General features: G+C 43.9%; 1 protein-coding gene across 3 annotated transcripts in view; it reads left to right on the forward strand.

Annotated features, from left to right (window-relative positions):
- The window catches only part of ERMP1 (endoplasmic reticulum metallopeptidase 1), a 46713-nt gene that overhangs the window by 15674 nt on the left and 16596 nt on the right, over nt 1-14443 (forward strand). For all 3 annotated transcript variants that reach the window (XM_083419678.1, XM_083419679.1, XM_083419680.1), the window contains exons 3-8: nt 223-350; nt 3438-3543; nt 6987-7133; nt 8838-8930; nt 9549-9761; nt 12189-12406. In XM_083419678.1, coding sequence (XP_083275804.1) covers nt 223-350; nt 3438-3543; nt 6987-7133; nt 8838-8930; nt 9549-9761; nt 12189-12406 — 905 coding nt within the window. The remainder of the gene's footprint in view (nt 1-222; nt 351-3437; nt 3544-6986; nt 7134-8837; nt 8931-9548; nt 9762-12188; nt 12407-14443) is intronic.

The following is a 14443-nucleotide window of genomic DNA, read 5'->3' on the forward strand; positions in this document are numbered from 1 at the left end:
CTGTTTTTATGCCAAGCGCTTTCAAACTCTCACAATTGGCAAGGAGGGAGGAAATTCTTCGTTTCGTTTCCATAATCCTCTTAGGGTGTTTTCATGTAACAATACAAGGTTGAAAGGAAACCTTTTTAAGGCGTTTTACTCAGATGAGGTTTTAAAAAATTGTGCAGCAGTTGTGCATCAATACACATAAACTGATTGCGCTCTGTATATGTTCATTTTAAGGGGCCAGCGATGATGCAGTCAGCTGTTCTGTGATGCTTGAGATACTACACACCCTTTCTAAATCATCCAAACCATTGCAGCATGCTGTCATATTCCTGTTTAATGGTGCAGAAGAGAGTGTCTTGCAGGTAAGCGTGGATTTAGGAAACAATAAAATCAATGAAAAATCAGAAAACAAAACAACTGCATTTCTTTATAGTATTGGTTTATATTTTGCATCTGAAGGTCCTCAGAGTGACTCAACAATGTGTATGAAAACAGTGAGATTGGCTCCCGCCTGAAGCCAGTCAGTGAAAAGAATACAGGATGGCATTAGCAGCATCAATGCATTAAAAAAGTTTTCAGAGGAGGGGCAGGAGAAGAAGCAGAGGAAGGGCAAATGCAAGAGCCGCTTACTTTGGGTGCTGCCATGTTTTGCAGTAGCTCTGGTGTCCTCTATATACTGTTGGCACCATAAACCCCAAATCCTTTCCCAGCAGTTTCGTGTAGAGCAGGGATGTCCAATCGGTCGACAGCAATCGACAGGTAGATTCTTGGGCGATTGCGGGACCCTTAGCGATCGCGGGAAGAAAAGTAAAGTATTTTGAATGTTTCTGACCCCTGCCTCCTCGCTCTGTCCCTACATAGTGTCATAAAGTCAATCTTTTGTAGTCTGCTTTGCGCTCATGTTAGCGTTGCAGTTAATTGTTAGCCTCCCCCCCCCCCCAAGAAAAGTTGAAAAACTTTAAGATAAAAAATTGGATTTAAGAATTTTGGACATGCTTCGGGTGAAGAAAGGGTAATTAATCTGCCAACTACAGCCACTGAGGTGCCAAGAGTGACGGGAGGAATCTAAACTGGTATGTTGGAACGGAACGGAAAGGAGGGGGGATAAAAGTTTTTCTTTTTCTACTACGATAATACCTAACCCCCCCCCCCCTAGAAGAACCATCTACATTACCTATAGCAAGTGAGATTGGGAAATATAAACTGTGTGGAAATAAAAACATTAACTAAAGCCTTTGCTCTTTGAAATACTTGGAAGAAGATAAATGACTCTCTTGTGACATGCTATATAATTGGGACCCACCATTATGAGACAAGGGACGCGGGTGGCACTGTGGGTTAAAGCCTCAGTGCCTAGGGCTTGCCGATCGAAAGGTCGGTGGTTCGAATCCCCGCGGCGGGGTGCGCTCCCGCTGTTCGGTCCCAGCGCCTGCCAACCTAGCAGTTCGAAAGCACTCTCGGGTGCAAGTAGATAAATAGGGACCGCTTACTAGCGGGAAGGTAAACGGCGTTTCCGTGTGCGGCTCTGGCTCGCCAGAGCAGCGATGTCACGCTGGCCACGTGACCCGGAAGTGTCTTCGGACAGCGCTGGCCCTTGGCCTCTTGGAGTGAGATGGGCACACAACCCTAGAGTCTGTCAAGACTGGCCCGTACGGGCAGGGGTACCTTTACCTTTACCTTTATTATGAGACAGACTGAGTTGCAGAGATTAATATTCATAGGGAGAGGCGAGCTCTTACTTTGTTATTATAGCTGTATTTCAAGTCCGATTTGGCAAACCTCCCCTGGAAAGACTAATGTTTGGTGCAACCTGTCAGAGAAAATTAATGAGCAAACACCTAGACTTTATTTCATCAGAACTGAGAGAAGATGGCGTCTGTAACCAGAGAAGGACTTTTGGATTGAATCAGCATAAATACCAGCATGTGAGGACATACTGGAAATAAAAGACTTACCAGCTGCAAAAAAAAAAAAAAAGGGGGGGGGAGAGTCATACAATGTTCACACAGAAGCATATTATTATTCACTTCAGCTCGCCTGTGGGAACAACTGAGAGGCTGTGAAAGAAAGAAGGATAACAGCAGGAAGATTTAAAGAAGGAACTATTGGAAACTCAAGGCAGTAGAACCATAAGATGATTGGACCCCACTGAACTTGAAGCATGGGAAGCCCCAACAAAAATTTATAATTTGGCAAAATATTTGGACTTTATGATATGTATTTGTATAATTAGGAATATTTAATGTGATTTGATTGGATTGTTAAAATGGAAAACTTAATAGAAATTATTCTAAAAAAAAAGAAGAAAAGTTGAAAAACTTTGGCCTTCCCCCCTTAAAAAAGCTCAACAATTAATGCCCCCCTAAAAAAAGTTCGGGACATGGGTGGCACTGTGAGTTAAACCACAGAGCCTAGAACTTGCCAATCAGAAGGTCGGCGGTTTGAATCCCCGTGACGGGGTGAGCTCCCATTGTTCAGTCCCTGCTCCTGCCAACCTAGCAGTTCGAAAGCATGTCAAAGTGCAAGTAGCCGACTTTGGGGTTGCGGAGCTCATTTTCGCTTTATTGGCCAAGGGAGCTGGCGTACAGCTTCCGGGTCCTGTGGCCAGCATGACTAAGCCGCTTCTGGCGAACCAGAGCAGTGCACGGAAACGCCGTTTACCTTCCCGCCGGAGCGGTACCTATTTATCTACTTGCACTTTGATGTGCTTTCAGACTGCTAGGTGGGCAGGAGCAGGGACAGAGCAACGGGAGCTCACCCCGTAGCAGGGATTCAAACCGCGAACCTTCTGATCGGCAAGTCCTAGGATCTGTGGTTTAACCCACAGCGCCACCCGCGTCCCTATACCCGTCCCCTTTAGCTGGCCCAAAAGACTACTGTGCTCAGTGGTATTCAAAGTGGCAGAGAGTTGTAGCAGAACTGAAAGAGACACAGGTTTCCTGTCCAGTTCCCAGGATTGACCACCCAACCAGGGCAAGCAAAGCAGTTTCTGTCCCCAAACAAGGCTGAATTGAGGCAGATTGAAATGGATCCAGATATTGATGTTGTGCTTTAAAGGCTTGAGCATTCCTAGGACCCAGCTATGCAGCTGCAAATAGAGCATTTTAAGTGTGTGTTAAGTGCACATTGTACAAACGTGACACTAGATGGCGATGGGGAGCTTATGGCAAATTCAAACTATTTTTCAAAACGCTTAAAGCGATTTCAATGCGAGGCCAAAATTTGATGCCCCCCCCAGCCCTCTTGCTGCCTTCAAATGGAAGCTCCAGCAGGCAATTGGAAGGCACAGAAGCCCCGTCGGACATTTTGCAGTTTAACTAGTTCTGTGCTCTTGCCTTACAACACTGTCTCCTAACGTTTTGTGAGAACCAGAATTGCTTTTGTGTGATGAGACGCTGATTCAAATGTCTTGCCATGTTTGACGTTTCTTGTTTTTGCTTCTCATCAAGGCTAGTCATGGCTTCATTACTCAGCACCCCTGGGCTAAATCAGTTAGAGCATTTATTAATCTGGAGGCTGCTGGAGTAGGAGGCAAAGAACTTGTGTTTCAGACAGGTAAGAGGCTTAATATCCCCTATCATGTATCCCCTATCATGCTTTCTTTTTTCTTTTTAATAAAACAAACAAATCCAAAACAAAATTCTACTCGAATACAACTGATGCAGAATTCATTGTTGTTGTTATTATGTTTAAAAGGTTATCATATAGATGAGCTTTCATCGTGGCTCTGGCGAAAGCAAACAGGTGTAAAATTAAAGGTGGGGAAATCATGGTTTCCCCCCCCCACAGTCAGAATAATTGCTGACTGAATTAGTTATCCTTGTTCTTAAGTCATCTGATCTGATATTCAGAGAAGGTTAATATTAAACCGTTCAGCGCCTTGATGTTCCAGCTAGCATTTAAACTGGTTTGGCAACTCTAGATGTGCCAGAATTTCTGTATTAAATGGGAACATGTTTGAAAGATCAGCAAAAGTGAATGAATTTCTTACATAAGGCCTGTGTAAAATGGCAGCAATCGAGGCTGCATTAAGACGCGGCAAAGAAGCATTTCGGTTTAAAGTGTTGTAAATTTAAGCAGGGAAAACAGGTAGTGAAAAGCCGGGACTCCATGTTGCCACCTGGTGGCACAATGTTATCTTGTACATACAATGCATATAAATTGCTTTTTCTTTACCCGTCTAAACACTGGTCATTGATAGAGTTAGTTTCAAGTTCTATTCAGTTCATATGCTTTTGGCCTGAAAAATCCCCTCCTCCCCCTTTCTGGTATAGCAGGAATCTACTCCTACACAGTAGATAAACCTGCAGTTACAGTTTTGCTCTGTTTTGTGTATGCTTCTGCCTCGGGGTGATTACAAGAAGTTTAAGTATCTAAGAGCAACCTCTGCACATGCTTAACTTTTTTCTGAGTCTCACTAATAATCTCTGTACCTTTAACTGCAATTTCAGTCAGTCAGTCAGTTTTATTGCACATAGCCAAAGGCTGCCGCAATGTACACAGAATTATTTGATAATTAAAAGAAAATATACTGAATTGATAAAAAGACTTAAAACATTTATATTATTAAAACATTACATACTCTAAACAGAGCTATAAAAGTACCCCAATGTGCAAATAAAAACATTAAACAATTCATAAGCTAAAATCATCACATGGTCACTAATGTTAAAAACAATATCAATTAATACAGTGTGCAATGTATACTCAGAGTTTGGTGACAAAGGTAGAGCATAGCCTGAGGTAGATAGATAGGATCAAATAAATTCATCTCCTTTACAGTTAATGGCTACCTTGGCTATATAATTTGCTCTAATTTTCCTAGCAGCAGTTGCAAAAAGTGCTACACGCCAGGTCACATATTTATCTGTGTCTGTGAGGAGATATAAAATCATGTCAAAGGGGTTCTGGCCAGGGGATCCTGTCATTATAGGTACTAAAAATCTTTCTCTTGCATCATTATATAAAGATATAATGCATAAGGTCCTCTACTTCAGAACATTCCCTAATGCAGACAACTGCAATTTCAAGTATTCTCTTCTCCTGCATTATTACAAGAACAATGTAGGAGGCATATTTACCAGTAGCAATTTGGTTTGGGAAGTTTGCCCGTGTTCCACTATGCTAATATTTATTGCTATTCTTGCAAACACTGACTCAAAGAATGACACAAATAGAATTCTAGACACTAGAAATGAGATCATCTTTCCTCCTCTGCTATTGGATTATTTTACATTGATTGAATTGTTTTTATTCTTTGTTTGAATGGATGTATGATTGCTGACTGAATACCGTTGTTTATTTTTATTATTACTGTTTCAGCTGACCTTGTAAAGCTCTCTGGGGAAGGTTTTTATGGAGAGAGGGAGAGAAATAAATAGTCTGTGTATCAAAACATTGCTCCCATCAGGCAACGAAATAAAGGAGCAAGCAGTTCGTTCAGAAGTACTTTTGCCTGTGTTTTTAGTTCCAGTTCCATGCTAAAGATGAATGCAAATATCCCTGAAATTTGGATTACAAGGAAACAGTTTGAGCATTGATACAGTTCACAGTTGATGAGGGGGGTGCCGCTAAAGGGGTTGGGTTCAGTGCAGCCCCTTCTTCAAATAGCAAGACCTGGGGCTGCCTTGGGAGGATATATATTTAATGAAATAAAAATGAATAAATAAAATGTTTATGGAAGAGGCTGAGATCCAGTGGAAGCTTCTATGCAATTCCCATCTCCGTCTGTTCCCAATGGTCTCCCAACCCTCCGAAGCAGAATTTTTTGGGGAAGCACAAAGGAGCTACAATGGGAAGCGACAGTTGTTCGACCCTTCCTCAAGGTCAAAGGTCTCTGGATCCAGCACAAATTACTTCCTGGAAATCCAAATTTCGGGACTATTTGTACTTGCCTTTAGCTATGCTGGGACTAAAAATACAGGTGTCATGAAACTATTAGGCTTTAGTAGAAATGTTATAAGGAGTTATGTACAAATAATTTTTTAAACTCTAGGGTTTTTTCGTTTTATGGTGAGAGAAGGCCAAAATAAATTAAGATAATTAAAGGACAGAATATAGTGAAAGATGGAAAGGATTTGCTGAGATAATTAATAATTAGAATACAAAAGAGGGAGGTGTGAGGAGGTCGAGGAAATAAGTTAACGAAGATAAGAATATGGAATTATTGGATTTGTTTTTAAATTTACTTTTTTGTTTTTGATGTTGGTGTATTGTATTCTTTTTTTATTCTTTTTTATTGATTTGTATTGTTAATTCTGTTTTTTATGCTTTTCTGTTTTTCTTTCTTTCTTTCTCTTGTAACTTTAAATTTCCAATAAATATTATTTAAAAAAAAAAATAAATAAAAATACAGGTGTCATCGACGCAGTTTCTTGCTCTGCATAATATCCCCACCTTATGGTTTCAACATTAAGATACGTAAAGGAGGTCCATGAAGGAAATGTTTCCTGACCCAGATTCCCCTGGCTATGTCCTCTGAAGACCTTCTCTGGATAATCATCATCACCTCCTCCACCATTTATTATTTCTACCCCGCCCATCTGGTTGGGTTTCCCCAGCCACTCTGGGCATCTCCCAACAGAATATTAAAAACACGATAAAACATTAAACATTAAAAACTTCTCTAAACAGGGCTGCCTTCAGATGTCTTCTAAAAGTCAGATAGTTGTTTATTTCCTTGACATCTGATGGGAGGGTGTTCCACAGGCCAGGCGCCACCACTGAGAAATCCCTCTGCCTGGCTCCCTGTAACTTCACTTCTCTCACTGAGGGAACCGCCAGAAAGCCCTCGGCGCTGGACCTCAGTGAATGTTCAGGCTGAACATTGGGGTGGAGAAGCTAGTGAGCAATATGGGATTGAGAGGTCCAGGGAAATAAATGTAGCTGTATGAGTCAAGCTTGTGTCTTTGTGATAGGGCAAGCTACAGATCGAATACAGAGCGCAAATTTAAAATCGGGCAATTCTTCATTTTGCAATTGTTTCCTAATTATTCCAGGACCTGAAAACCCCTGGCTGGTGCAAGCATATATCTCTGCTGCAAAGCACCCTTTTGGTTGTGTCGTGGCTCAGGAAGTGTTTCAGAGCGGCATTATCCCCGCAGAAACAGATTTCCGCATTTACAGAGATTTCGGCAATGTTCCAGGTATGCTGCTTGACCGTTTGGTGGGGCCATTATTTCTGCTTCCTTGTGTGTGCAGGAGAATGAAAGAAAGAAGGTAGAAAAAGATGGTTCTCTTGTGTGAGCTGTGCAAACAGAAACGTGTGATCTGGAGCGTTAGGGCGCAAGCTTAGCCGTCCAGAGCTCGAAAGAATTTCAGGCATTTCTTTCCTGGGGCAATATAACTAGTGGCAAAGGGGCACAGGGTGCACAGATTCTGAAGCAACAGCAATAAACTGCAACTTGAAAGCACTTAGACTCTTGATCCTGTTCCAGGACAAGCCAGACCCCATCAGGTGAGGTGTGATTCTGCTGCTGCTGTACCCAGAACCCTGTTGCTCACACCAACCATGGTGGAAGGCAGGGAGACAGACATCAGTCAAACAATGACAGTGGGGCCAACCTTGGCTCGAGTGGCTCTGCCACGGGGGACAGAAAACCTGGTGTGTCGCTGCAGGCAGAGGCTGACAGAGCTGGGCAGAGGAACACCATCCAGTCAATGCTCGCCCCCCCCCTTCATTTCTGTGTGAAGGGGCCTTTGATTGTAGCCTCTGTTATTGTTGCAAATAGGGCTGGACGATATTATTATTATTATTATTATTATTATTATTATTATTATTTATTTGTACCCTGCCCATCCGGCTGGGCTTCCCCAGCCACTCTGGGCGGCTTCCAACAAAGATTAAAAATACATTGAAATGTCACACATTAAAAACTTCCCTGAACAGGGCTGCCTTCAGATGTCTTCTAAATGTCAGGCCGTTGTTTATCTCTTTGACATCTGGTGGGAGGGCGTTCCGCAGGGCGGGTGCCACTACCGAGAAGGCCCTTTGCCTGGTTCCCTGTAGCTTTGCTTCTCACAGTGAGGGAACTGCCAGAAGGCCCTCAGCGCCGGACCTGTGTCCGGGTAGATCGATGGGGGTGGAGACGCTCCTTCAGGTATATCGATATATCATCAAAACTGGTTTGACGTCCATATCGTGATACCAGTTTCGTAGTTTTTGACCTGGCAATATACTGCAAATTATGGTGCATGTGTGCTATGCAGAAATCACAATGCAGGGAAAACTGCAAAGCCAGCCAAGGCTTCTCTCGATTCCTGCAGCCCCTGAATGGCTAAGGGAGCTGGGCATGTTTAGCCTGGAGAAGAGGAGGTTAAGGGGTGATATGATAGCCATGTTCAAATATATAAAAGGATGTCACCTAGAGGAGGGAGAAAGGTTGTTTTCTGCTGCTACAGAGAAGCGGACACGGAGCAATGGATCGAAACTACAAGAAAGAAGATTCCACCTGAACATTAGGAAGAACTTCCTGACAGTAAGAGCTGTTCGACAGTGGAATTTGCTGCCAAGGAGTGTGGTGGAGTCTCCTTCTTTGGAGGTCTTTAAGCAGAGGCTTGACAACCATATGTCAGGAGTGCTCTGATGGTGTTTCCTGCTTGGCAGGGGGTTGGACTCGATGGCCCTTGTGGTCTCTTCCTACTCTATGATTCTATGATCTCTGTGCTGGGCACAGGAGAAATGAAGGGGGAGGCCAGAGGTCACGGGTGAACATGCAAATTTGCACTTGGGGAAAGAGATGGGTATATAAGCAGTTTGTTTCATTTTGTGGAAAGTTATTTGGTTTAGTTAAATAACACCTTGACTATTTTTTTAGTTTGATCACATTACCATGAAATTATATCAACAGGGATAGACCTGGCTTTCATTGAAAATGGTTACATCTACCACACAAAGTACGACACTGCAGACCGAATTCTGACAGATTCTATTCAGAGAGCAGGTTGGTAAAACTCAAGAGTTTCTCAGGGATTTTATAGCAATGTAAATCGAAACATTGCTTTGCGAGCAGGTTGTTACAACTCAAAACCACAGGCGTGCTTTAGTCTTCCAAAGAAATCAAACCTGTGGGGAAAGAAATCCAAAACACCCCTGGGGTGGGTGGGAATTAATTGGCTCAATTAATTGGGCGGCCTACACTACTTGGATTGTATGCTTTAATCAGTGAAGGCAATCTATAGATTTCACACCCTGATTTTACATACTTTTAGCTATCTCCTAGTTACGCCTTCATCTGCTTTCTTTTATCATTCTTGGCATTGAATTTCAGTTGGAAAATTATTTTTCCTTTTTGCCTTAGTTTTCTCTACATTTTAGAGAAAATATAGAGTTTCAGTTTAAGAGTTTCAATTTGTAATGTTCTTATAGTACTGAGAATGCCTGCATAAAGTCTGGTTATAGGGTCACTTTGTTTTTTGTTTTTACTTCATTTTGATCATAAAGTTCCAATTCCTATTTTGTTTTGTAATGCCATGTGTGGAATTTTATGTGGAAACAATGTATTGAGGTGGGGAGGGGAGAGAGACGAATTCTAAATATATGCTCATATTTTTTCCCAAAGGTGACAATATTTTGGGTGTGCTAAAGTACTTAGCGGAGTCGGACAAACTGGCCAAATCTCATGAATATCGACATGGAAATGTTGTCTTCTTTGATGTCTTTGGCATGTTCGTTATGTCCTACCCAGCTCGTGTCGGCTTCATTATGAACTATATCGTTACAGCAGTTGCGTTTCTTTATCTGGGGAGAAAAACATTGCAACTGAGAAAAAGAGGTAAGTCACCTTCCCTATATGGCTATCTGACAAAGCAGGACTGGTTATAATTCCGTTTATGAACAGACAAACGGGCCCTTTGCATTATTATAGCTTTCTCTTAAGTCTTTATTCACCATTTTATTTATTTCCCAGCTTTCCCTCAAGGCGCTCAAGGTCCCGTATACACTCCACCTCCCCCCCCTCTATTCTGTCCTTGCAACAATCTTGTGAGGTAGGTTAGACTAAGGTGGAATCTAGACACATTAAAAAAAAAGTCGTGAAAATGTTTCTTTAAAAAAAGTTTCGGGAAATGTATGGAATTTGACATAGCTCGCCATCGCCACCTAGTGTCACATTTGTATATTGCACTTTACAACACTCTTAAAACATTTTATTTGCAGCCATATAGCTGAGTCCTAGGGGGGACGCGGGTGGCGCTGTGGGTAAAAGGCTCAGAGCCTAGGACTTGCCGATCGGAAGGTTGGCAGTTCAAATCCCCGCGGCGGGGTACGCTCCCGTTGCTCGGTCCCAGCGCCTGCCAACCTAGCAGTTCGAAAGCACCCCTGGGTGCAAGTAGATAAATAGGGACCGCTTACTAGCGGGAAGGTAAACGGCGTTCCGTGTGCTGCGCTGGCTCGCCAGATGCAGCTTGTCACGCTGGCCACGTGACCCGGAAGTGTCTGCGGACAACGCTGGCTCCTGGCCTATAGAGTGAGATGGGCACACAACCCTAGAGTCTGTCAAGACTGGCCCGTATGGGCAGGGGTACCTTTACCTTTACTTTTAGCTGAGTCCTAAGAGGCAGTGCGTATCTCAAGGTCACCCAGCAGGCTTCATGACTGAGTGGGGATTCAACCCCCTGGACTCCCATCTCCTAGGGTGATGCTGTAATCACTACCCCAAACTGGCTTTTAGTTTTTATTGCTGCGCTTAACGCATTTTACCAAGAAAGCCGCCAACAAGTTTTAAACTGCCGGAGGTGGAGAGGATGCACTAAAGAGAGAGCATCGGATGCGTGTTGGCCTCATTTGAAAAGGAAACCAAGACACTTTGGCTGAGATTCAATTGTAGAGTTGGAAGGGACCCAATTGTCATCTAGTCCAACCCCCTGCATTGCAGGAATCTCAGGTGTCCTGGCAGAGACACATGCCCGACTGGCATGTTCCCTCCCTCCTGGTCGATCGTTCGAGAGCTTCAAAAGCTTTCTTCAGCCCGAACATCACAGCGACCGATGCCAACCAACACCGGCAAACTTAGGGATCCACAGAATTTGCACATCATGCGCATGACAGACCTCAGCAACTCAGCATTTTGGCTAATCTACTTTATTTACATATAAACACACACGGAGCACTGCAACATGGCTCCCTCTCTCTCTCTAGCATCAGACAGCAAAGAGAGAAAGAACAAAGGACAATAGTCCCACTTCACGGAACACAGTGACACGAACATCCTGTCTCCATCACTTCCCACACTGTGGAATGAAAACATACACCGTCATGTGATAGACAACAATCCTATGACTGCAATCATGGAGCAGGAATTCTAACAGATCATACATGACAGATGGCCATCCAGTCTCTGCTTAAAAACCTCCAAAGAAGGAGAGCCCATCACCTCTTGTGGGAGTCTGTTCCACTGTCAAATAGCTATTACTGTCAGAAAGTTCTTCCTGGTGTTGAGTTGGAATCTCATTTCTTATAACTTGAAGCCTTTGGTTCAGGTCCTGCCCTCTGTAGCATTGTGGTTTTGGCATTAAAAAAAAAGTAAATGACCCCCTGGACGGTTAAGTCCAGTCAAAGGCGACTATGGGGTTGCGGCGTTCATCTCGCTTTCAGGCTGTGGGAGCCGGCATTTGTCCACAGACAGCTTTCCGGGCGATGTGGGCAGCGTGACTAAACCACTTCTGGAGCATGGAGCACCGCGACAAAAACCAGAGTGCACAGAAATGCTGTTTACCTTCCCGCCACAGTGGTACCTATTTACCTACTTGCACTGGTATGCTTTTGAACTGATAGGTTGGCAGAAGCTGGGACAGAGGTAGTGGGAGCTCACCCTGTCGTGGGGATTTGAACCACCGACCTTTCGATCGGCAAACCAAAGAGGCTCAGTGGATTAGACCACAGCGCCACCCACGTCCCCAAGGTTTTTGCATAACGCGTGCGCACACACGCATGCACACACATCATCGTGATTTGCAATATATTACCAAGTCAAAAAATATGAAACTGATACCACAATATGGAAGAGGGGACATGTTTGTTTTCTCCTTCTCTGGAGAATAAATAGCAAAAAGGTGAGGCCTGGCCATTTACCACCCAGTTCTGAAAAGAGAGGTATCATTGTTCCTTTGGTTAAGTGTGCCTAGTTTGGATCCTGTAGCCTTGGCAGTTCCAGCTAGAAGAAATGTATTGATCTGGGCTTCATGTCTTTCTCATCCTGCAGTGAGTTATCTGAAGGAACTTGCCATCGCCTTTGGCTTCTCAGTCCTCAGTTGGCTTGCTGTCTTGATTGGCGTCCTTATCATAGCCGTGTTTATCTCTCTCCTTGGACGCTCCCTTTTCTGGTACACCCACTTCCATGCCTCCGTTCTTCTGTATGGAACTGCAGCCGTGGCTGGACTAATTCTCTTGCATACATTAGCCAAGACATTCTATTACAAAGTAAGTGTGGCATGCAAAAATGGAGGACTTGAAATAATAGCAGTTCTCTGGTTTTCCTTTAATTATAAACATACAGCGGTACCTCAGCTTACAGACGCTTCAGGTTACAGTCGCTTCAGGTTACAGACTCCACTAACCCAGAACTATTACCTCAGGTTAAGAAGTTTGCTTCAGGATGAGAACAAAAAATCGCGCGGCGGCGGCATGGTGGCAGCGGGAGGCCCCATTAGCTAAAGTGGTGCTTCTGGTTAAGAACAGTAGAACGGACCTCCGGAACGAATTAAGTTCTTAACCCGAGGTACCACTGTATAGGCCTAAATCCAGCACAGAGTTAGGCGAACTTAATCCCATTGAAACATGAGTTTGACCAAACTTCGGGAGGCAGCGGAAGACAGGAGTACCTGGCATGCTCTGGTCCATGGGGTCATGAAGAGTCGGACACGACTAAATGGCTGAACAACAACAAATTCCATTGAAACCAGTGGATTTAAGCCTGCCTAACTGTGTGTTGGATTTAGTCACAAGACTGCCTCATTCTGACTTAGTCTGATGGTCCGTCTAATCCATTATTTCCCACCGACTGGCAGCAGGTCTGAGGGGTCTTTGGCACTAGTTGTTCCCATCACCTGCTATCTGTTTCTTTTCAGTGGAGATTCTGCATCTGCTGCCCTGCTGAGCTGTGCCCCTTCCCTTAAATTGGGCACAGATGCAAAGGTAAAGGTAAAGGGATCCCTGACCATTAGGTCCAGTCGTGACTGACTCTGGGGTTGCGGCACTCATCTCGCTATATTGGCCGAGGGAGCCGGTGTACAGCTTCCGGGTCATGTTGCCAGCATGAATAAGCTGCTTCTGGTGAACCAGAGCAGCGCACGGAAACGCCATTTACCTTCCCGCTGGAGCAGTACCTATTTATCTACTTGCACTTTGACGTGCTTTCGAACTGCTAGGTGGGCAGGAGCAGGGACCGAGCAACGGGAGCTCACCCCGTCCGTCGCAGGGATTTGAACCGCTGACCTTCTGATCGGCAAGCCCTAGGCTCTGTGGTTTAACCCACAGCGCACACCCGCGTCCCACAGATGCAAAACTCATAGCTTAATTCTGTCGGCTGTGCACTGGACTGCTTTCTTGTCCAGGTTGCTTGATTCGGGAGCCAAGTTTCTTTCTCTCTCCTCTTACACAGATTCAGCAATTGGCCTAATAATTGTTGATCCAAAAGCTCCAGGTTTGGCATGCTGCCTCTTGTAGGTGGGTGGGTATGAGAGAAACTTCAGGCAGTGCGTTGGCAGGAGAAGCCCTGTGCTTTAGGCACCATTCATTCTGAAGTGGGGGAGTAAATCTAATTATGCCGTTCCAGTCTGGCTGCGTTGGGTAAAGTATTAAATGAATTAGAGCCAGTTACTGTTCATAGAATAACAACTTTGGCAATAAGCATTGTGCAAAAATAAATAAAGATGTTATAAATTCCAACAAATGGGCTGTGCCCTTCATCCCCCTAGCTCAGGAATTAAAGCTTTATATTGGTGGTGTCTGGGGCAGCAGTCTTAATTATGTTCTTTCAATTTTACATTAGCACAAGCATTTTGGCTCGCTAGGTGGAACAGTCCCCCCCTTTCGTCTCCTTGCATGCTGTTCCGGGAGTTCTCCTGGCCCAGCCCCCCAAAAAGATTTTTTTGAGTGTGTTTCAGAAAAAATAGTGTTTTGCAAGTGGACGTCCTTGAACTTGAGACTGTTGAATCCTGCCCTGTGTAACACAGCACATTTCTCTAGGCTGTTTAAGTACAAACATTAAGAAAAACACAGAGATGGTTATCCGCTTACCTGAGAACAAGCTCCTTTGAACGTGATGGGATTTGACTTTTAAGCAAATATGCACAGAACTGCTCTGCCAGTCTGCTTCTTAAGAAACTTGGAACGTTTGTTGCTTACATTTCATAATGCACAGACATTTAAATTTGTTGCTTACATTTCAAAATGCACAGACATTTAAATTTGTTGCTGACATTTCATAATGCACAGACATTTAAACTTGCCTCTCTT

The sequence above is a fragment of the Podarcis tiliguerta genome, assembly GCF_965153285.1.
Source record: "Podarcis tiliguerta genome assembly, chromosome: 17".
In the NCBI taxonomy this organism is placed as follows: domain Eukaryota; kingdom Metazoa; phylum Chordata; class Lepidosauria; order Squamata; family Lacertidae; genus Podarcis; species Podarcis tiliguerta.